This window comes from Odocoileus virginianus, chromosome 6 (genome assembly GCF_023699985.2).
Source record: "Odocoileus virginianus isolate 20LAN1187 ecotype Illinois chromosome 6, Ovbor_1.2, whole genome shotgun sequence".
Classification (NCBI taxonomy): Eukaryota; Metazoa; Chordata; class Mammalia; order Artiodactyla; family Cervidae; genus Odocoileus; species Odocoileus virginianus.
The window spans coordinates 14803558-14827497 of record NC_069679.1 but is presented as its reverse complement, the minus strand read 5'-3'; the positions used below and the strand labels follow the sequence as shown (position 1 = coordinate 14827497).

The 23940-nt window shown below is 44.6% G+C and overlaps 1 protein-coding gene across 11 annotated transcripts in view; it reads right to left on the bottom strand.

The window, feature by feature from the left end:
* Positions 1–23940, bottom strand: part of ACIN1 (apoptotic chromatin condensation inducer 1) — a 37953-nt gene that overhangs the window by 1313 nt on the left and 12700 nt on the right. For 4 of the 11 annotated variants that reach the window (XM_070468854.1, XM_020909654.2, XM_020909681.2 and 1 more), the window contains 12 exons: positions 23546–23761; positions 22953–23068; positions 7504–7645; positions 4019–4061; positions 3030–3163; positions 2780–2932; positions 2110–2251; positions 1627–1772; positions 1265–1372; positions 1026–1133; positions 530–854; positions 320–420 (listed from right to left, as the gene is read on the bottom strand). In XM_070468854.1, the coding sequence (XP_070324955.1) occupies positions 320–420; positions 530–854; positions 1026–1133; positions 1265–1372; positions 1627–1772; positions 2110–2251; positions 2780–2932; positions 3030–3163; positions 4019–4061; positions 7504–7645; positions 22953–23068; positions 23546–23761 (1734 nt within the window). Of the gene's footprint in view, positions 1–319; positions 421–529; positions 855–1025; positions 1134–1264; positions 1373–1626; positions 1773–2109; positions 2252–2779; positions 2933–3029; positions 3164–4018; positions 4062–7503; positions 7646–9135; positions 9198–9438; positions 9680–22952; positions 23069–23545; positions 23762–23940 lie in introns of those variants that run through there. The other 7 variants (XM_070468856.1, XM_020909673.2, XM_070468857.1 and 4 more) reach the window with 5 other exon arrangements.

Below are 23940 nucleotides of genomic sequence, written 5' to 3'. Positions count from 1 at the left end.
AATGGCTGGGTTTATAAAACACAAATTTTTCAGCTAACTAAAAGCAACTTCCAAGAAGTGTCGTTGGCACAGCCAGTTTGGATACACACACAAAGTTCCAATCTCCATGTCTTTTACCTTTTTGGGTCTGGCTTCTCTATGGCACAATCAACTGGGTCTTGAAACTGCCTCTTTCCATGATGCTTAGCCTCTGCCCTATTATCCTTAGCAGATATGATACCTAGGCCTACTCCTCCCATAGTCACGTGACTTTGCCCTCCGGGGCGCCCCCCCACAGCCTTGATGCATCTCTGAGCAGGGCGGGCAGGCAGGCACTCACCTGGCTGTCAGTCAGCGGGAGCCAATAGATGCAGGGAGCTGCCTTGGTCTTGCGGAAAAGGTCGTCCAGCAGCTTGGCAGGTGGTTCCTCCTGAGTTTTCTCTGAGGTGGAAAGAAGTGGTTCAGACTTGATGCACGTGACCCTGTGGCCCGTTCTATTTGAGTCCCTTGCCCACTTACAGGCGGGTACTGTGTCCCTGCAGCTAAGTACCTTTCTTCTCACTCTTCTTTTCTTTAGACTTTGCGCGTTCCTTCCGGCGGCGATCACGGGACCGGGATCGGGAACGGGGCCCTTCTCGAACTTTGTCCCGATCCCACTCACGCTCGGATCGAGTTCGCTCCCGCCGCTCCATTTCCCGTTCCCGTTCTGCCCACTGCTCCCGAACCGCCCGCTCTTGCTCCCGCTGCTCTGCCCTGGGGTGCTGTGGTGGCTGGGCTGGGGGTGGGGGCGGGGGGTGCAGTGGCCGTGGTATCCCCTGCTCTTCCGTCTTAGTTTCAGAGGGACGGTCCACCAAGAGGCCTCGGTGATAGTCCAGCTGCAGGTAGAGAAGGTACAAGGGTTGGGGACAACATCACCCCACTGAAGGAGCACGGCTCAACTCGGAACCAAAGTGGAGGGGAGAGGACACTCAGAGACCACCGGTTTGGCCAGGGTCTCACTGCAATCTCGCAAATGATGGCCCCCCGCCCCTCCCTTGGTGTCTTACCTCATCTTGCTCAGCATAGTCAGCACAAAGGAATTTGGGGTTGGACTGGGGCCATTTGACCCCATGCAGAGCTGTGCGGGTGGCAACTGCTTCCTCCACTGTCGAGTACTGACGAGGAAGGGAGAGGCAGAAGGTCACAACAGGCCTTCCCTCCCTCCCACTGCCACAAGGCCTCAAACCTGCCCACGCTGGCCACAGAAGGAGATATAGGGCACAGAGAACCAGCTCCTTCCCCTCACCGTTACAAAGCAGTGAGATTTGATCTTGTCAATCCAAAAAGCCTCTTCCACCAGAGTTCCTGTACGTCCCAACAACTCCTTCAGTTGGCCTAAAGTGAAGGGACGGACCTGCCAATGAGAATGAAACTTCAGGGTCTGGAAGAAGGCAAGAAATATGCTCAGGTCAGGCTCCCTACAAACTTGAGACAATCCTGCAGGGTGATACTTTTTTCTCATTTTTCAGATGAGACAGGTTGTGAGGTTAAGCAACTCACTCAGAGTCAATGAGTGAGTAACCAGCAGATCTAAGAGCTGAACCTAAGAAACACGAGTCCAAAGCTCTGACTCCACATCAAGCTGCACTGTGGGAAATGATGACTTACCAAATTGGAGATGTGGACGATGTTACTGATCTTGCCCCGGGGTGGGGAGGGCACCTGAGCAGTCCGGACTGGGTCATCAATCGTAATGGAAACTCCTGACTTCTGCTGGCTAATGGAACGTCGAGTTAAGGTATCTCCTAAAGTCACTATCAAATAGAGCACATGAATTGTTTTCAGCAGGGAGCAATGCTGGCTTTCACCTTTAGCAGGACTTTTAAATTCCCTATCGGTAGTCACTCTTCCATCTAAATGTGCTGAGCACCTGCACTGTGCAAGGTACAGTCCAGGCTGATCTCATCATGGAGACGCAAAGATTAAACAGATTCGAACCTAGCCCTCAAGTAGCTTGGTAACAAGACGACGACAAGACAGATGTATAAAATACTACAATACAAGGCAGAAGACACTCGATGCTGTAAGAGGTCCAAATCGGGTGCTCTGGGGATGCAGGGAGCCACACGTTTCATTCAGGGCTGCACCCACCTTTCTTGACTTCATGTTCCACAGGTGGGGGCAAGGCCACCTCCACTGAGACCTGGGGAGGCACAGGGGCTTCTGCTTCAGGCTCCTTCTCTTCTTCCTCCTCTTCCCTCTGCCCATTCTCCTGGCCCTCGGCAGGTACCACCTGTAAGGTATCAGGTAACAGAGGGATTCTTAAACACCAAACTGGCATATTCTTTTCTGCCTCTGGTTTCTTGGGGAGAGATGGTGGTAGTCAGCCTAAAGTGTTCTTTCCACTAGGGGGGAGATTTCATTATTAGGTTCACCTCTGTCACATCCTGGGATTGGTAATACCTTAACTCATCCATGAGGAAAACTAAGGCAGGAATTGGCAAATTTTTTCTGTATGGAGCAAGACAATAAACATTATAGAATTTGTGAGTCATGTAGTTCCAACTACTCAACTCTTGATATTATAGCACATAAGCAGCCACAGAGAAAAGTAAATGAACTGGTGTGACTGTGTTCTAACAGAACTTCTTCGCAGGCAACAGGGTAGATTTCATATTCTGCTGACCCCTACAAATGTCAATTAAGCCAACCCTCTGCACAGACAGCAGATTTCCCTTCCAGAGCTCCACCTAGCTCCCTACTCAGCTGCTCACTCTGCACTCAGGCCCCACCCTCCCAAAGTGGGGCATAGGAGCCTTACCTGAGTGACAGTCCGGCATATTTTCAGCCCTTTGTCATGGGTCCCATCATCACCATTACGCTCTGTTTCATCCTCAGAGATTCGGGAGTCGTCAGCATGAAGATCCACAACAGCCTCCTGCCCCGCCAGGGGTTTGATGTCGGGGATGAGGCTCTGGGACACAGATACCCCCCCACCCCGTTACACTGGGCCCATGTCTACTCCCACCGCATGTGTCTCATCCTCCCTTCCCCGGCCCCTCCCACCTCACCTTGAGTGATTCGGTGGTGATACTGATGGAGGGTTTCTTCTGGGTGGTGGCTGTGCTGGCTCCCCAACGCCGCTTCCGACTAGGCTGGCCCCCCTCTGTGTCACTGTTTCCAGCCGGCACCCCCTTGGTAGCTGCTGTCCCCAAGAAATAGGACCCCACAGTTAGATGGTCCCAGGCTCTCTGCTGGTTCACGCCACAACACCCACAGATAGCCTTCAACTAGAATTTTAGTAAAAGGTTAACATAAAGATATCACTGTTGGAGATTGGGGAAACCGTGTTTCAGAGTAAACAGAAGGCCTGGAGCCACTTCCTGAAAGATTAAAACTACTGATCTCTGAAGGCAAAAAGGGAGAAGTAACTAGGCTGGTGAGCATTTAAACTTTTACTGGTAGAAAAACCTAAAGCACTGGAGAAGACATACTGAGGATGCCATGGGAATGAGAAAAGACTATCTGATAATAAAATTCAAGTTAGTTTTAGATCATGACGTGACCTGGTTATGCTTCAGGTTAATATTCACACTAATAGGTTGATATTTAAGTCATAAAGATCTATTAAGTATTACACTTTTTCAACTTAAAGAGTTTCTCATTGAAAAATGTTCAAGTTGTTACTGTTTGAGGTGTGGGAACTCTCATTTTCTCAGATGTGCTCTTAGAATAAGGCATAAACTGGTAAACATTTTATAGGAATCCCTCAAACCTACTCCTGAAAAAAGCAGGACTATAGATAAGTAATAGTGAGACACTTCAGTTATCTCATTAGGGTTAAGAAAGAAATGGGGGGGGGGGATTGACAAGAATTGTTTATGAAGTTCTGAATTATAAACTGGAGCCTTAACTATGCCAGATTTGCTGGGTGGAGCTGCTAGAATAGCAAGGGGTGACCCAAGAATGCCACTGAGACAGAACGGGAGTCTATTTCTCTATGAACTCTTGGGTTTTACGGTATTCTGGACCTGTATCAGGGACTTGGGGCTGGACTTACAGACAACGGAGATCTTCCTCTTGAATGATTTGGGCAGCGAGCTCTGTATAGAGAAGAAAGGGCGGGGGGAGGGGGGGAGAGAGAGACACACCCCACAGAGAGGTGGAAAGGAGGTTAGATGGGGCAGTCTTAGCACAGGTTCCAAAGACACAGAGAGATAGAGACACAGAGACAGACAGACCAAAACAGAAGCGGCAAACGGCAAAAACGAAGCAGAATCAATGCAAGTTAGAGAAAAAAATAAAACCAAACATCACAGCAGGAAAAAGTCATCTAGTCCATACCACACCTATGTATTAGCTTAACCAGAAATAAGCTGGAAGAATTTCAGTAGCCTCCCAGCCCTTTAAAAGCATTGGTCATGCCCTCTTCCACTGGTCTCTATTGATGGAGATGACACCAAACCGAACAAGCTATGCCCCAAACTGAGTTATTTAGTCCTTCTGAGGTCTTCCTTGCTAACCGGAGCAAAATATGAGTAAACAAGGAAAACCAACTCTGGGATGGCAGCTGCGACAGTATAATCCTCCTCCTCTACTCAACGCCCAGCCTGACATCCAGACAGTGGCTCTGAGCAGCTTGGACAACAGACTGTTAAAACTGCCTGGATCACTGCCACACTGTGGAAAAGGGCAGCACCAGACTCACTGGAGAGGAGCCTCTGAAGCCAAGTGCTGGCAGAAAGAATTTAAAGGTGTCTTTGGTAAAGACAAGATTTTATGAAGGGCAGACAGTACCCAGGAAGAGTTTCAGACTTTCTGACCACTGTACTGAGCTCTAGCAGAGCCCTACTATGTCGTCTCCAAACAGGGCTTATGCCTTAGGGGCTCTGTCAAGGACCAGAAACTTCCAAACTTGCTTTTGAGCAAGTTTCTGCCCCCAAACACTCAGTGGAAGACTGTGGACAGAGCAAAAAGAGGAAGAGAGAGCGAAAAGGGGAACAGAGCATTTTCAGATTTAAGTGCTTATTTCTGGAAAAACTAAGACCTAACACCCTTCTAAAGGGTAGGGCAGGAGCCCTCTTGATGAAATCCCTTTCCCCCATCCACCCGCCAGCCCCGTTTGTGTTGTCTAACCAAGTCTCCTTGGTCTCCTTTAAGGGCCAGCCTGACCCCTAGCCAGGCCGCTCTTGATGGGTAAGTTAGTGAGAAAAAAAAAAAGTCTTAATTAAAACAGGTAGAACATGAACCAGATAAATAAATCCAATAAAGAAATCAGAATAAAGATAAAGAAAAAAAATCAACATAAAAGATTAAAAAAAAAGAGGAGAAAGAAGAAAATAAAGAGGAAAATAAACTAGGAATATGACAAATGTTCCAGGTACCATCTCACACCTGGGATCTTCAGTTCAGCCAATCGCACCTCACTGTGTACTGTATCTAGTCAACCGCCGGTCCAATCAGAATGAGCCCTCCCTGCTAGGCGCTGTGCAATTGGTGGGGGGTTGGGTTGGCAAAAAAGGTGGGCGCACGGCGTGGTGGTCGGCACGGCACTGCCAGAGTCCTCCCAGGGGCGCACGGGGGGCGGGAGGGAAACGTGTGGGGGGACGCTGCCCAGCTTCCATGATGTCAAGACAGTTCACTGGCGGTGGCCAGGCTCAGCGAGGGGTACAGGGGGACAGGGGCAGAGATATCAGTTCTGGCCCTGTAGGGGCATCATCCTGTAGTCCCTGATGAGATGGCCTGTGAGTAGCAGGAATGGTCCTGGCCTTTTATCGTGAGAGGCAGGCAGGACCCTATGTCCACCAGTGGCAAGCTGCAGCAACACCACCACCCAGTGCTTGGAATCCAGGTGATGACTCCAGAGTCCCTTTCTCCTCTGCCTGTAACTGGGGAGGGGGTCCTCTCACCGAGTGGGTTCATGAAGCCTCTGTTGAAGGCAGCCTGGGGGTAGTAGGTGGATAGCCCCAGGACCTGGCACACATTCAGCAGCAAGGTCAGAATACTTTTCTTCTGAGTGGTGTGTGGCATCTCCTCAGGGACTCCAGCTGAGACAGTGGTTCCAGTCAGGTGGATGGATGAGCCCCTGCCTCCAGGGATGGAGGAGAAGTTGGAGCAACCAACATGCTGCCCTTCACCATGGACAACAGGGACCAAAGGAAAGTCCATCTGATGAGCAAATGATGATACATGGCTGGGCTGTCATCAGCATTAAATCCCTGGGCTCAGACCCTAGACTTCTCTGCAGGGTTCCTAGTCGTCACAGCTTAAGCCGAGAGCCCCACTTGGTATTTTACAGCTGGCACTGTGATCACAAACATTGACTCTTTAGGAGGTCTTGGTGCCCTAGTTGGGGATCCCAACAGTCTGCAGCAAACAAGGCAACCCACAGTCCTCAAAAGGGCAAGGGCGTGTGGGCAGGCGCCCCAGCACTGACACAAGCTCTTCTTGGGGTGTCCCAAAGAGGGAGATGATGCAAGTCCACCCCTTTCCAAATGCTTTTTGCTTTCTTAATACAAGTCTCTCCAGAACAGTGCTCTTCTTGGCCCCCTGATGTAAGCAAGGCAGGGAGGCAAAAGGGGGCCCATCACAGGATCCCATACACATGCCCCCCTCTGGCCAAGACACCTGGATAGCAGACTCGGCTCTGACTGGGCAGCTCAGTAGCAGCGGTTGGGTCCAGAGGAAGAGGCGGCATCAGCGATTGGCCAGTTGGGCAGGGTTATATTTTACGGGCGGATTACCGTACATGAGGTACTTGGACAAAGTTTTACGGGGAAGAAGGACCTTGTAATAAATAATATTCTGCACATCAAATCACTTTCACCGGCCCCCACCCCCGCAACACACACCAAAGAAAGGCTACACACACAACAGTCCCTCCCACCCTGTTACTCTAGTCCCAAACCCAGCTAACTCTTTCTCTAATTACTTTTAAGAGCCAAGAAGACTTCGCTGGCTCTGATGGGAGGAGCCCCCTGAATTGGGTGCAGGACACAAGATAACATATATGCCCAAAAAGTAAGTTGAGGAGTCACAAAAATAGCCAAGGGGCCTCTGGGATCACCCCAGGAGCTGGCTTCTGAGTAGCTTCTTGCAACAAGACCACTGGGGGGCAGATCAGCAACAAAAATTCCTCAGCATGGTGGTCAGCGGAGATCCACCAAAGCCCACTAGATGGCGCTGAGCTCCAACATGCTTTTAAAAAGGAGGGAAAGCTAGGGGGGCTACCACAGGGAGAAGCTAGAGAAAGCTAAGCCTGGGTCTTAGATCAAGGGCCATTAACTGACTTTCCGGGTGGTAACAAACCTCCCCAACTGCACTACTTCCCCAACAAGGAAAGTGGGATGAAGGAGCCCTGTCCCATCACATAGGGTCTCCCTGGCTAAACCAGCGAATTCTCCCTTGGCCCTGTCCTGATCCAAATCTTTGCCTAGTCCCTTTTTTAAGCTATCCCACTGTGGAAGAGGGATCACTGGAGTGTTCTACTCTTTCCCCTACGTCCACTCCTGCCCACCCACCCCAGTAGGTGGCTTGGATATTTACCTCTTTCTTCTCCTCATCCTCAGCATTGCCCTCTGGACGATCATCATTGCTGACTTGGTCTGCAATAGGCATGGGGGGCTCTGGAACCTCATTTTCAGGTCTGTTTTCACTTGTGTCCATGGTCACTTCCTCCTTCTCCTCACTGTCAGTATGGGGATAGTTTGGGGGGCAGGAAAGAACCAAGGGGAAGAGAGAACAAGATGTTAGGTCTTGGGTCAAGGAAACCTCCATGCCTCAATACTTGGGTGGGATTGGGAGGGCTGCTTTTCAGACCAAACTAGAGACCTTGCCCCCACAGGAAAAGCAGACAACCTTTTTCCTAGGGGAAAGAGCAGAGATCACAGCAACCACATCCTCCCACTGTCCAGATGGGATAAAGCTCTGATGCATAAGCTCAGGACTCCAATGCTCTTAGGTAATTCACCAGAGTACTCTTATATGAAGAAGAGAAACATCCCTCTCTGAGAAGTCCCTCAAAAGTGACTGTTATTTGCCCACAACCCCAGGGCCTCCCTAGCCCGTGGTCACAGGCACTCTTATTTAACCAAACTGCATGAGAAACTAAAGGAAGCCCGAGTCCTTAAAAAAATGAGAAAGAGCAGCCAAGGCTGTGGCAAATGACCCCAACCTTGTGGTTTAATTAGCTGCTTAGGGTAAAAGCCTAATGACCCACAGATCTGGAGACACCAGGAATGGAGAAATGGTGGGGTGGGGGCTGTAGGGAGAATAGGGCTGGTGAGGGTTCAAGCTTCAAGGACTCTCTCTAATCCAAAAGGAAAAATTAACACTGCCAAAGTATGAAAGCTCAGAGAAGAACCAGGCCACTTTTACCTGCTCAGAGGTGTAGGAATTGTTCTTACATTCGGCTTTCGCCCAGTTTCTCCCACTCCCTTATTCCAACTTCCAAAAGATAAAGAGAGCAGGCCTCCCAGTCAGGACACACCCTCCCCCACACCATGCATCCCTCCCCCCGGTGCCCCCCCAACAACACTGAACCCACTCCCCCACCCCTCCGAATCACACAAGTAGGGTCCCACTGCAGGCAATGATTCTCAGAGGTTCACTTCAGATAAACTAGCTTCCCAACTTCTTTTTTCTGTCTTCATCCCTAACTTGTATCTCTAATTTCACCCCTACTACCACCCAAACACTGGGGTGGGGAGGGGAGGGCAGGAAACAAATTAAGATGAACAGGGTCCCCTCTCTAAGTCTCAAGAGAGGAGAAGCCAAGCCTCCACAGGCTGATAACCACCACCAGAAAATTCGGCATTCTCGACAGGCTGCCTGACACTCAGAGGTCAGAACAGCCTCCCCAGAGCATGGGAGGGATGCATGGGAGGTGGGGGGGAGGAGAAAATCAGAACTGTGCCCCCAGCTAATAGGCTCCCACAGAAACACGAGATACAACTGCCTGAATCTAAAGAAAAGGCTCATCCAAAAAATACCTATTTCCCACACAGAGAGGGCAAGTGAGGCCAATTAGAAATCAGGCAGGAAGGACAAAGGGGGAAAGCAGAATGACTGAAAACAAACCAAAACGAAAGACGGAATGAAAGCCATGGGAAAGAGAAGGGAGATGAGGGGGGCTAGAGCGATAGGGAAAAAGGATACATGGAAATGTGAAGCTCTCACCCTTCTTTGCTTTCTGATAACATGATTTTTTTTCTCCCCCTGGAAGTGCTGTTTATCCCTTTCTGGAATGGAAGAAATAACAAAAACCAAACAAAAAAATCCTAAAAAATTTAAAAAAACAAAACAGAACACCTTCCTTGTCCCAAGATCCCACCACCTCCTCCCCGGCCACCCGATCCAGAGAGAGAAAATCGAGATGCAGCAACTGGGGATCCAAAAAATGGTAAATGGAAGGAGAGGTGGTGGTGGTGAGGGGAGGCTAAAATAGATCTGGATTTTAAGAGATAAGCGTTAAGTCCTCACGGCAAACCCCGAATTCGGCTGGATTGGTCTCTCTGGAGGAGGAGGAGGAGGAGGGCCAGGCTGCTGGTAGTGGCTGGCTCTATTGTACTGGCGGAGCGGTGGCGATCAGCCGGAGACATGCAGGGGAGCCATCTTGCCACTTACCCAGCAGCCCGTGTGTGCGGATGGGGGAGGGCCCTGCTGCAGCAGGGGAGGGGAAAGCAGAGAGGGAGGGCGCTGAGTGAGCAAGGCTCTTATCCTCTGGCAAGCTACTCGGAGCTCACTGCTGGCTCAAGAGGCCTGGCCCTTTCCCTTCCTTTCTCAGGTTACAACAGCTAACGAGGCCTAACCCCAAAGGGAAAGGGTGCTCTCTCCTTGTCTTCCCGGGGGGCGGGGAAGGGGGCTGGGTGGAGAGGACAAAGTTACAGCTGTTTGCTTGGAAGATTCCAGAAAATAGAAGGAAAGGAAACAGCAGAAGTGGGAGTGAAAAAATGGTAAGAAGGAAGATAACAAGGCCAAAGTTGAATAGAGACGGAGGGAAGGGTCATGGGCAATTTTTTAGGTGTCCATCTTTCTCTATCCCAGAAGCCAGGCATGGAATATTGAAAACTGATCAGCTGGCTCAAGGTGGGAAGATGGGGTAAGATTTGGCACTATCTAATCACTATATAGTAACTGGCTGCTCAGGACAGCAATGACCATGTGTTACTATTTTAGGGAGATGAAAGAAAAGGATAAGCAGAGGTGCTTTCTGAATTACCAACAGAGGAGGGGAGAGGTATCTCTAAAGAGAAGACAGACAACTTTGTTTCACAAAGTCTTTAATAAGGTCACCCTGCCCCAGGATCTGCAGGAGTCAAAAAGAAAAAGATAAACAGGGCAAGGGGACCGTGCCTAAAGCATGAAGGCCGCTTCTTGGAGCAAGGGCTCCACAGTGAGGCCCTGAAGTATGTAAGAAAGAGAAGTGAGAGAACTGTTACTGGGAACAGGGTGGGGTGGGGTGTGTGTGTGTGTGTGTGTGTGTGTGTGTGTGTGTGTGCGCGCGCAGATCTGTTGGACAAAAAGTGATTGGGAACTTAACAGAAATGATTAATCATAGGCATCTCCAAACTAATGTAAAAAGTGAAGCTGTCTCTACCCATTCAAAAAAGCACTCAGTAGATGCTCAAAATGCTCATATGTTGACTACAAAAGTGCTCCTTTTGTAGCCTAGTTGCAGTAAAGGTTTAACATTAGAACAAGCTTCTGGATTCTTAACCAAAAGCTTTATATTATTTCATTTATAATACCAGAGCTTTTAGCTAGGACTGAAATTTCCTCCCGGCTGCTTAAAATCTTAAATGTACACACCAACTGCATGCTAGAGCACTCACGTTTATACACCACACTACAGTTCCTTTTCAAGTAGTAGTCCCTGTCTGCTCAGCAAGATTGAGAGGCAGTGGTCAAATGGCCTAGGGCTCAATCCAGGCCCAGCCCCACCTCACGCAAGTAGCACACAAGTGATACTGAGAGTTCCTGATCCTTTCTGTGTATCAGTTTCTTTATCTGTAAAGTTGGGGTAATAACAGCATCTATCTCATCTAACGGTGTGATAAGGAGTTGCTCTTAGGAACCTGGCTTAGAAGACACCCCAAGTCAAGGCAAGGATATGCGTAAAACACATGTATGTTTAATAGGCCATTATCTCATCTGATACTACCTATGGAGCTTTTTAAAGAGTGTAGACTGCTCTTTCTATGATGTAAAGGCAATAACTGGTTTGTTGGGTTCCACTAATGCCCTCACCACTGCCTAGTACCCTCTGGTTACTTGCCCCTTACCCTGCAGAGTTCCTCAAGGTCAGGGACACCTAGCCTGGAGCCTAACACAAAGAAGCGTTCAGTAAATATTTCCAAATTAGGTTGTCATTGTGGGTAACATACTTTAATAAATGACTGCTGCATTAAAAGTTTTCATATTTTTTAGACATAATTCCCACAAAGACAATTACCCCACAGAGAAACGTTACCTTCAAACATCCTCAAATACATGTTTCCTGTCCATCAATTGTCCTAAAATACTTTCAGCTGCCAATACGCCTCTCCAAAAGAGGCTTCCTTCGAGGAAGAAGTTTAATAGCAATTCTATCTCATTTTTTTCAAGAATAAGAATTTTATGATGCTATCCTTGGCCTTCGTGAGACATGAGTTTGTGTGATCTATTCCCTCATGATCAAACCTATGGGATCTAAGAATTACCAAAACTTTTCTAAGAGGAAACTTTGAAACTGTCCCAAAAAAGGGGACTCAATCTACTTGCAGGCCTAGTCCCAAAGTCTTATGTGTCACAGCCCCACGCGGCATTTCTTGGTAGAACCTTTTAGACAAAAGGCATCTCCTTTTCCACTATTTAAGTTCTTGCACAAATGTTTCTGATACCTTTGAAAAGAAAGTGAAACTGCATGGGGATTGGGGGTGGATGATACTGTTGTTTAGTCAGTAAGGCACATTCGACTCTTTTGTACCCCATGAACTGGAGTCCGCCAGGCTCCTCTAGCCATGGGATTTCTCAGGCAAGAATACTGGAGAGGGTTGCCATTTCCTTCTCCAGGGTATCTTTCCGGACCCAGAGATAGAACCTGTCTCTTGAACTGGCAGGCGGATTCTTTACCACTGAGCCACTGGGGTGATACCTACCCATAAATAGAAAACAAAGCATTTGCAGCCCACTACTACTTGAGGACTAGTAATATCACATTAGAGTTCATATCTGAATATGAATGAGATTCAAAGAAACTAATGGAAAAGTGCAATTTCTATAGACGTTTATGTTTGAATTTTATTGTAGTAAATTCACAAAGAGCTAAGGACTGATATGAAATTTAAGTAATAGTGGGATCTGACTACCTTTGGTAGTGAGATTTAAATACAGAATACCCTCAGGAGCATACTAGTTCCAAGATAACCAAGAAGAGTATGGTTTAAGAGGGTATGTCCTTAGATACCAACTTCTCAGTGAGTGACCTCTATTGATAACAATAAATTCTACTTTTTAAAAATGATGCATCATTTGGCATATTGGCACCGTAGGTCCCCTGGGCAGTATCAGTTACACCGGCATATTGGTTTAAAGGACCACTTCCTTCCTGCTATTTGGGCAAAAGGACAACTAAACACAGTGTCAAGGGCCTAACACTTCTACTGCCTGCAAGGTTAGTATATACAGGAAGGTTTTATTTAGAAAAATTGGGGTTTCAATTAACTACTACTGGATGATATAGCTGTCCACACAAAGTTTTTCCTTTCCCTTTCCTTTTTTCCTCTATTTTTTTTAATGTAAAAAAGAGAGTTCCCTTTTTTCCTGTGTATGAGTAAATTTTTGTTCTATCTATATCAGGCAGGGCTGGATTTTGGAACAGGGCTCAAATGATACAGGACTGAAGACTCACAAATTCCTGCCCCAAGAAATGAAAAAAGATACCTTACCTCATAAATCTAGAATCCCTCAGGGAACAATCAGAATCACAATGGATTTAACCAACCACAGCAAAAAAAAAAAATTTAGGTCATCTCTTCCAAGTGGTGAGAGGTCCTTGAAGTCTAATTTTTTTTTAACACTTTACTGAATCAATGGGCCCTAGCTGTAATTTTTAAAAGTCATGTGACTTCTCGTTGAGACAGAGAGGAAAACCAAGGTTAAACCACAAATGGTCTTTTTCATTTAGCACTCCGTGTTGTTTCATCTCTCTTTTAAAACTGGGCAGGCTCCAGAGATCACCAGGCTAAACACTAGCACTCAAGAGGGCTGAAAGACCAGGAGGAGTGCTGTGAATCAATTTAGCAGGGCCTCCAGAAATGTAGCCAAACTTCTCAAAGACTCATTTACCAAATCCAATGCCAAAACATCCTATGGGTTTTGGGCATGTAATTCTGTTAGGTTGCCAAACAGACCATCTGAAAGGCAGACGGAAGGAAAGCAGGTAACCAGGGATGCGTATGAGGCACTTGAGCTCAGACTGCATTTCTAATCTATGGGCTGCTCCACGGAAATCTGCCAACAGATTGGCAAATCTCAGGATTTACCCAAGGTGTCCAAGGTGCCATTTGCTATCTCCTTGCCAGAATCAATGACTAGATGACCTCAGTCTTAAAATACAGGTCAAAGCCACCTTTACCTAAGGAGAAAAACTCTGTATATTGCTGGGAGCCAGCACAGGAGATCCCACCTATGACAAGGTCATGAGAAGACCTGACAAGCAAGGCAGATCAGTACTTCAGGGATTTCGAAAAGCTGCCCCGGCGCTCACCTTAAAGATGATCTCTGTCTTTCTGAGGCTTGCTATATTAGACTACTCCCTAATTTCTGTGACTCAGGCAGAAGGCCTTCCCCGATCTCTCTCCAAACAGAATTGTTAGGGGAAGCACACTGATTGAAACCGCCCACCCTGGCCAGACACCATAGTAACCATTTGCGTGAGTTGTTTTATGACAGGAGATCCTGATAAGGAATACGGAACTAGTAAGCCACCACCAACCGGAAGAGTTTGGGAAAGGTCAAAAGGAGACACAGAGTGTCCGTCCACTTTCCAGAATCCCTCTCTGCATCCATCTTGGCTGAGCGATGCGTGCACCACCAGGAAAGAATGCTGCACCACCAGGAAAGACTCTGAATTAGAATGACTGGCCAAAGACCACGGAAACTAATCCCATCACCAAAAGACCCAAGACTGCAAGCCACCGGGAGAGCAGTTCTCCTGGGTTCCCTCACCTTCTGCTCTCCACCCGGGTGCCCTTTTCCAATAAAATCTCTTGCTTTGTCAGCATGTGTCTCCTCGGAAAATTCATTTCCGAGTGTTAGACAAGAGCCCAGTTTCGGGCCCTGGAAGGGGTCCCCCTTCTTGCAACAAATGGCGACTCTGGTGGGGACTCTTCTTCACTGAGACTGACATCCTGACCACCCGGGGTACTCAGGGGCCAGCTTGCCTGCCAATGGACCAGACCCAGCGGCCGCAACTGGGACCCCTTTGTCCCTGGTCTCCTCCTGACGCGGACAACCGGCCAGAGTAAGGAACTGGCCCCGACCGGTAAAGAACAAGAGACTTTATTGACCTCTCTCCCCTTCCCTCTCTCTTTCCTCTCCTTAGCCATTCCTATCCTTCCCGTTTTTCTAGTCCCCTGGTCCTGGATACAGGAAATCTGGTCGAAGGGCCTCAACTTGAGCTGAGGATTGGAGACTGATCACCTCCTCTTGGCAGAGAACTCGAATTCTGGTTCTGTTCTGGTCTGGTTTCTGGTAGGGCCGAGTTCCAGTCTTCCCTTCTCTGGAAGCCCAGGGAGAAGTCCCGTAATGCCTGGGTTTCTGCAGGTGGCGGGAGATGTCTGTAAGGCTACCCCTTTTGCCCCCCTTTCCCACCGCCTCCTTCTTTCAACCTGGCTTCCTTTCCTCTTGAAATCTTTGAAGACATCTCAAGTTCTGTGTCTCTATAGAAGGTTCTGAGAGACGGTATTCTTGTATTTAAGGGAGTGTCTGATGAGGACTGCCAGGTTTATACGTTTGTGTTTTAACTCTGTTCTGTGTTGTGATTTTTGATGGCCATTTTGTTTTGTCTGGCCACCAACTGGTTTGGACCTGCTGCCATTTTGTTAGAACTTGATTTTCTTTCCCTGTGCCTTGAGACTAGGGCTCTCAGGAACACTTATCTAGACCACCTCTAACTCCTGAGACTGAGGAAAAAAGGAAAAAGCCTTTAAAAATTTTATTTATTTTAACTTTTATAAGCTAGTAAATTTTATATTGTAATATCTAATTCATGACCAAACTTAGAAAATGAAACTAGATCTTGTACTGTGTCTGTCTAAATACGTCTTGGTATGTCTTTGTCTCTGGGTAATATTTTTTAGGTTAATTTGTAAATGAGCTCTATTTAACTGGCTTAAAGAAAGGTAAGCACTTACAAATCAAATAATTCTAAATTAAACAATAAATTCCAGGTTCAGGTGAACTGGGGAATATTCAGTATTAAATACCTGATATTAATGTTTGTTTGTTGACCTATCTAATATAGACATGTCTTAGAGTAATTAACATCAAGTAGAATATTTTCATTGTACCTGGGTTTAATATAAGTTAAATATTATATCTGTTACAAATTTGTCAAGAAGGAAATTACCTCGAGTGAAGAAACTTCTAAAAAATGTAAATGAGATATGAGTTTGTATATAAACTCTATTAAGAATAATTATTCTTTAGGAATATCTGTCTACAATAGTCTCTCCAGATTGGCGTTACTTGAATTTCTAAGGGTTGTGCTAAACTAAGTATTGGAAGTCTATTGAATAATTAGGTCATTTCCAAATAAAATGAGATTTTGAAACATTTACTACTAAACACTGATTTCCTTTTACAGAAAAACTAAAGAGATTTGGGACTATAAATGAATAATGTTTGATGCCATCCTAAAATGTTTTAAGAAAGCAAGGGTTTTAGAAATTATCACTGGTATTTATGTTCACCAATCTATAAAATGCTAATATAAAAGTTAGCTCTTGGTTGCTAAAGGAAAGCAGGAAGTGTGCTTTCATTAAAAAAGGTATGAAAAAAATACTATGCGTGATCAGGATTTTCTAAAATTGGATTACAATTAGTTAGATAAATGGGTTTTGTTAGGAATGACAGGCCATAAGAAAACTGGTTAGAGCCAATTAGGTCCAAGATGGCGGAGCTGACTTTCACTAGACCTTGAGCCTTGGTATTTGCACCCATTGTGACATATCAACAAGCTAAATGATACACCCACCAACATTGACTAAATCTGACCAAATGTTCTAAATGCTTTTAATTGATCTTTTTGATAAAACTTCCTAAATCAATTCTTTTGAAGTTCCTTTGACTTCTAGCTAACTTCAGAGGGCCCCTGAAACATCCCAAAGAGAGATATTAAACTGTGTTTATTTGGCTGGTTAAATTACATGAAAAAGAATATCAAATGAGTAATAAATCTGCTCATGTTATAATGTATGGTAAAATTACTAATACAGATATCCTAGAAATCACATGGAGTTCTTAACACTTTGATATGTCTTGGTATTCTAATGAGAAACCTGATGACTTCACAAAAGTTAACAAAGGACTGAATGAACCAGTGAATATGCTTATAACTTTTATGGTTTCTATCTGAAAAATTACAGGTTTGAATCTTGTGTTTTCTGGGAGTAGGGAAAACCTTCCTCTCAAACTAATTATGAAAATAATTTGGTAAAATTTATACATTATAAACAAAACAATTATATTTTCTCTCTGACTCCTCCAGAAATTTAAAAACTTTTAGGTTTGCAGTAAGTTTATCAAATGAGCTAGGAAGGTTATCTCACTAACCAGGTACAAAAATCTCAAGCAATTTTTGAGACCTTAAAAAGGGAAGAGTTCACCTAGATTTGTTAGGCAAAATCTGTGATAAGCCTTTGGCGTGAGTTTCCCAGCCCTGTTTTATATTAAAAGTTCAGTCTGAGATTCTATAAATGTTTCAGCAAAAAAAAAAGTCTATAATCAATTATGGTTATATAAATCATTAGACCACATGGCTAATTCATTTCAATGTATGACAAAAACTACTGTAATGATGCAAAGTAATTAGCCTCCAACTAATAAAAATAAATGGGAAAAAAAATAAATAAATAAATCATTAGACCAAAATTAGTGAGAACAGACCTATTTTGCAAACAAACTAGCCTTAATTTGGTTATATTTGATAAAAATGAGGGTAACTTTAGGGAGAAAAAGATATTTCAAAAAATGTTAAATCCCAGTTTGTTAATGGAGGTCTGCATGTAGTAAGACTCATTTCTTGGATAGTTCTTTGCTGTTAGGTGATATTAATGTAAAATTTAATAGAATTCTTAAAGAACACCCTAAGTTTGTTTCTGAAGCTTATCTCAGTAATCTATTTTTGTTTTTTTTTTTTTAGTAATCTATCTTTGGATGAAGATCAGATGCCTCATGATCTGCAACCAGGACTGGAAAAAGACATAATTTAAGAGACTGTCTCCAACCTGGATGGAAGGACTTTTTATCAGGTACTCTTAACTAGCTCATGCACAATGAAACTGAAGGGAAATTAACTTTCAGATTAATTCCCACCTCCAAAGGCCCCTACACTGGACTGGTCTATAGAGAAGACAGCTGACCTGATCTCACCTTAAAATGATGCTCAAACAGGAGAAACTACACTACACCAGGATGAGAAGACAACATCAGAGGTAGACAGCTTGCCCAAGATGCTCGATCTGATTCGTATGATCATTTATAATGTTTTCTTGACTTCTTACACCTTTGCATATAAATCAAATGCTTTTCTATCATAGGCCTGATCCTATGCTAGTTTTAGAAATCAGTCCAATTGTTGGGTTTGTGGCCAATTACCTGTGTCTAGTTCTGGGTTACCTTAGTGAATTTCTGTACTCCAAGGCTCTAATTGGTTGGCCCTGAGAAAATTTACTTAAAAAAATAAAATTATAGTCATATTCAGGTCAATGTGATATTACTAGGTGGGATTCCCTCACCAGGCCAATTAATAATGCCTGCTCTGACTCTGGCCATAAATTTGAGCTTTTTTCTATTACTCAAGCTCAATCAGAGCAACAAGAAAAGTTTCAGCAAAGGAGAAAGAAATCTCCCACAATTACGAGAAAGATTTATAAAGATAACACCAGGCTATGGTAATTTAGGTTTAAAGTCTCCTCTGTGTTGGAAACAATTAAATCATATTAAGGATAATCAGTCTAGTAACACTAGAAAACTGGGCTATGTGCTTTATAGACGGTGGTGCCAATGTATAATTTCCCTGAAAGATAAAGATTCGTACAGAGTAGACTAAGTCAGACGACCTGGGATATACTGGGGTACAGCTAAAGGAAGCTCTTAATTTAAGTCTTACTTTTGACTTTACTAATACTGCTGGCTATGTTCTTTATATTTCACCTGTTTTACAAAACTGCTGTTTCTTACACTGCCAAATGTGTGACTGAGGCCTCTGATAGAATAATATATAGTTCCCTATGAGATCGATGATGATAACAGTGTAACTCTATATATGGGAAGAAGCAACAAGAGGGAATGTTTTCCTGGACCAAGAGGCCAGTAAGACAGGTGGTTCAGAGAATTTTGGATACTGTTTTATGGCCTAGTCCAGTAACAGCACATTGAGTGGCCTGTCAACAAAATCTTTGCCAAACCTGAGAATGAACATTCTCAGCACCATGGGATAAAATGGTCATGAAATGGCCCCCTCAAATTTATGGTCAAGTTTATGAGCAAGAAGGGGCTCTGCCAACTGAAGATTGACACTTGCTATCTACATCTACAGAGATTAAAGAGTCCCAATTCTTGCATCTTCTCATACCTAGAGAAACACTGACGTCATTAATGGTGACATCTGCTTTGGCTATTAAGGAAAATTTTACAATTAAAAGTCAAAATAGAGTACTCAGCTATGGTTCAGAGACCCTGGGAAATAACCAGGTGTTACTATGGGTGTAATTTCAGATTAGACATCGTATTGTTAAACACTTTTGAGTTTTCTGAGTCGTGTCAGGCTTAGATGCCACCATTCTCAAAACAATGTCTGCTGGAAGCTAGTAACTTCTACCTTACTTTTTATAAAACTAGGCAACTGGCCACCTGGCTAAAAGTCTCCCCGAAGTGCCAGGTCCAGACTGGGTTTCAGGCCTGTTCTTCTAAAAAGAAAGAGATTTATTTTGTCTATTAAAATTCCAGTTATCCCTCCTCCAGCTACTACTAATTGGGTCTGTTACACCAAAATGGCATACCAAGGGATTGAGATTTTAATCATACAAGGCTCATATCTAGGACTTGGAACTCAGGAATACTTCCAATTCAGTGTTTCTTTTCCAAGCTGAGGCAGTCCTATGCCCCATTTTGACAGGAAGTTATCACAGTCATAGCTGCCCTGTTCCCTAAATTAAAACTGAGCAGGACTCTGTGGGGTGGCGACTCTGGAGTACAGATCTGCTGTGTGTTCTCCATTTCTTATCTGTAGGATATAGGCTTCATTCAGCCTCCTTGACCTTCCCTGAGTTCCAAAGGGTGGATTCAAATGATTGCTAATCAGGGAAAGGAGGGAATACAGAAACGGAGGAGAAACAATCAAATGGTGGTACAGCCTTGAGACAGGGTCCTAGTTCCTACCCAAAGAAATATGCATAACAAAGTCTTTGAGTTCTTCAACAGAACTGGAGCCCCCGCCCAGGTGGAGGATGCTAACTTCAGACTAAACACAAGATTCCTGGAGCACAGCTCCGTTGCTTCCCCACCAGCCAATCAAAAAAAAAAAGGTCACAAACCCTGCAGCCCTCACCCCAAATGTTGCCTCCTGTTTCTGGGGACCAGTGATGACCATCCTGTTAGGCCTCCTGTTTGGCCCCTGTCTACTTCATCTCTGAGAGGCACCAACAGTTTCAAACTAAATTGCTGTTATTACAAGAGTGAAAGCTGGTTTCAGATGTGGAACACCCCAGCTTAGATCAGGTAGAGAGAGACTTCTGCTCTGCTAGGCAGGCCTACGCCCAGGCACAGCAGGAAAAAGTTACAGAAGAAAGAGATCTCTGCCCCAATTCCCAAGAAGTATCTTGAGTATGAAGTCTCTCAGGGGGGAGTTGTTAGGGGAAGCACACTGACTGAAACCGCCCACCCTGGCCAGGCACCATAGTAACCATTTGCATGTGTTGTTTTATGACAGGAGATCCTGATAAGGAATATGGAACTAATAAGCCACCACCAACAGGAAGAGCTTGGGAAAGGTCAAAAGGAGACACCGCGTGTCCGTCCACTTCCCAGAATCCCTCTCGCTAGCATCCATCTTGGCTGAGCGATGCATGCACCACCAGGAAGACTCTGAATTAGAATGATTGGCCAGAGACCACCCGGAAACTAATCCCATCACCATAAAACCCCCAAGACGGCGAGCCAGTTCTCCTGGGTTCCCTTACCTACTGCTCTCCACCCGGGTGCCCTTTCCCAATAAAATCTCTTGCTTTGTCAGCATGTGTCTCCTCGGACAAATCATTTCCAAGTGTTGGACAAGAGCCCCACTTTCGGGCCCTGGAAGGGATCCCCCTTCCTGCAACAGAATCAACTTAGAACTTTAATCAATATGTCCCCCGGACGGTGATATCCTATAAGATTATCGAGGATGAAAGGAGTGTTTCCATTTAGGCCCCTTTGCTGGCATTCTAGCCTGCTTGGCAAATGCGTACTAATGCACATGACTGCTCACAACACCTTAATCATAAACAGCATAAGGAACCTGATCACACAAAAGGCCCTAATAGGCACAGAGCCCTTCGGGGGTGAGGAAGCCCTATTAGAGAACACAAAAATATTATTCTAAAAGTGGTTAAAGATTTAGAAAAATAAGAGTTTAGAATTATCAATTTAACCAGGAATGCTAAACAGGTGCTGCCTCACCAGAGTTGCAGAGTCTTTGTGTGGCAAACCTTTTAGATAAATTTAACTGATAACTTCTGCAAAAGGACTGACCTTTGTGTTAACAGGATTGTATTTCTACTACGTTGCAACCTGCTGTGCCATGAGATTGCAACTTCTGTTTTCTGTTAAGCTCAAGGCAAAATGGAACAATAAAGAACAGATAATAAAGAAAATAAATATAAAGAAAACAGCTTTGCGTTCACCTAGGTCATAAAATGTCAATAGGCCCCAAGGCTAGAAGATAATGTACAAGACTCAGAAACTAAGAAGTATGCAGAAAACACCCTGGTTTCGTGAAGGACAAGCTGACGTAATGTTAAACTATCTTCCCCTTAGAAATGTACTAACTTAGGGTATAAAAGCTATGGTAAAAAATAAAGCATTGCCAGACTCTGCTGCACACCCCAGTCTGCGCTCGCTCGCGCTCTTTCTCTCTCTCTGTCTGTCTCTCTCACCGACGCCGTTCACCCTGAGGGTACCCCTGGATCCTGCTGAGGCTGGACCCCGGCAGTATATGACTCCAAGGTTCATTTGCCCTGGACCTGCATGCAAAAATCCAGAAATAAGGTGCTTTAAAACAGCATACAGTGCCACTCTGTTGCCAGGATCTCAGAGACCTACAGGATTTTATGGTAAGCAAGGAGCCTTTCATAAAATTCTCATGGGGCACAGGAAGCAGTTCCTCAGACCCAATTAGTAGCAGGTTTTCAATACATACTTTGAAACTGCCAGTACAGAAAAGACATACTGTACTTCCATGGGATGGAGGAGGGAAAGGCAGGTATTATCTCTGATTGATGGATAGAAAAGGGAAGGTGTCACCCCATTTCCTCATCGATGGTGTAGCTGGGAAATCCTGAACACCTTCAGAATTCGCTGGGTTTTCACTTTAAGGTCCTAGAAGAAAAACCCCTTTCCAAAGGATAATGTACCCATTCCAAAAGGGAAAAACAAAAACTTTTTTCAAAGGCAATAGAGTGAACTTTTAGCTTTCAAAACAAAAATGTAATGGCCACAAGATGGCAGCAGAGACAATATTAGAATAGACAGCAGCGAGGGTATACCCTAAGGCAAAAGCTATATATAATGAGTACATTACTATTGTTAAAAGTCTCAAAAAAAATGAGATAATATATCAATCATGTCATTGCCCGCCACCCTCCAAAATCAAAGGCAAAAGGTAGTCTGAAGTTCTAAGAAGAATTTACATTACTAGACATATATATAAAAAGGAAAATCATATTGCTAGTATTAGTGTTAATGCTATTAAAGCAATCATGGAACAAAGTTAGGCCAACTGTCTACTCAGGACATTTTCTGACGTTGAAAAGGTAAGCAATCTTATTTCCACAATGCTCTGTCATTTCCCATGAGACTTCAAAGCCAAGAATTTTGGTTCAATGGCATCTTAATTTGTAATACATGACAAATGAATGACAAATTTCAATTACTAATTTGATATGAGAGTATTTTCTAAAGCTAGATTTGTAAGGAATAAAAATTCACATTAATTGCATAAATAGTAAAATCAATCCAAGGGTCTCAGAAGGGATAAGCTTCTGACTTGATAGGGACTTCATATTTTGCTGTACTGTATACTGTGAGAAGTAACTAGGATAGACTGTGGTTAATAAAATGGTAGCTAATAACCAGAGAAAACACAAAAACTAAAAAACAGCACCCTTCTGGTTTTTTTTTTTAGATCTTCAACATCCTTTATTAGACTGTGTTCCCAGGCTCACAAGCAGCTGGCAAATATGAATTAAAATACCTGAATCAATTCCTGCTTCCTCCTTAAAGGAATTGACTGTTTTGGTCAGATGATCCCAGAAAATGGGTTTCCTTTTACTCTCACCACTGCTTTTCAGATTACATTAAGAGTTCCAGTGGCAGCTCTCAACATAGTATAACTGAAGTCTAGCCTTAGTCCAGATAGAGCTCTGCCTTTTGTGTTTTATAATGCAGTGAAGATTTAGCCAAAGAACCCCAGGGAGCCAAGAACTATCCTACAATCTGGGAGAGTTATATCCCAGTTAAGAGGTATCACTTACACAGTGTGATGAATCCTTTCTGATTCTGGTAGGTGAGAGGTCGGAGTCTCTGAGGTTTGGGGCTGTGTGGCAGCCGGTGGCTCTGCCTCTTCAGCTTCACACTTCTTTGGGCTCCCCTGTCAGAACAAACACAGCAAAACAAACATAGCCAACGTACTTAAGTCTGCTTGATTCCTTTTCTTTTAACATAGAGCTGATAAAAGGCAGAGCACGACATATATAGTACCAGCTCCAGACACAGCCCTATTATTTATTTAATTTTAAAAAGTGGAATGGAATACTGCTTACAGAATTTCTATGCTAGCAATCATTTTATTAGAATTCTTCTTTGAGAGAACTGAGAAGAGGCTTACTTTTGGGCAGAAAGAAGAACGGATCCCAAGAGCGCTGAAGATGAGAACCCTGCTGCTCAGCCTCATGGAGAACTTCCATTAACCAGGAATTGGGAAATAAAAGTAGAATCTAACAGGTATCCCCTTCTGCATTTCTACTGAGTTTTATCCAGACTGCATTTTCAGTTTTATAGCTAAGACAGAAGGGAAAATCATGCCTAATCCTCTGTTTCCCTCTAGGGAGGGGGCATAATACCCTACCCGATCAGGCTGTAACCTCTGGGTCACATGCTTTTCAGCTGGCTCAGGTTGGCTCACACGCCTCACTTGGACAGAGGATGGGGTGGAAGTCCTCTCCTTTGGCTCAAGGACCTGTAGTTGTGGCAATGGTGGAGCTGCAACCTCCTGACCAGAAGAGGGATCTTTGGTTTCAGTGTAGCTGGTGCTGCTATCCCTAGAGACTCCAGGGCTCAGAGACTAAAGAAAGGAAACACATTAGCCAAATTATTTTATTTGGTATGTATTCAGCAGATCACTGGGTTTTCCAACTTAATACTTCAGATCTTTTTATCCCTAGGTTTGACTTAGTGATTTCCCTATTTCCTAGATTATCCAAAAATTTATTAACTCCCAGTTAGGTGCTGGGTACTGGGATA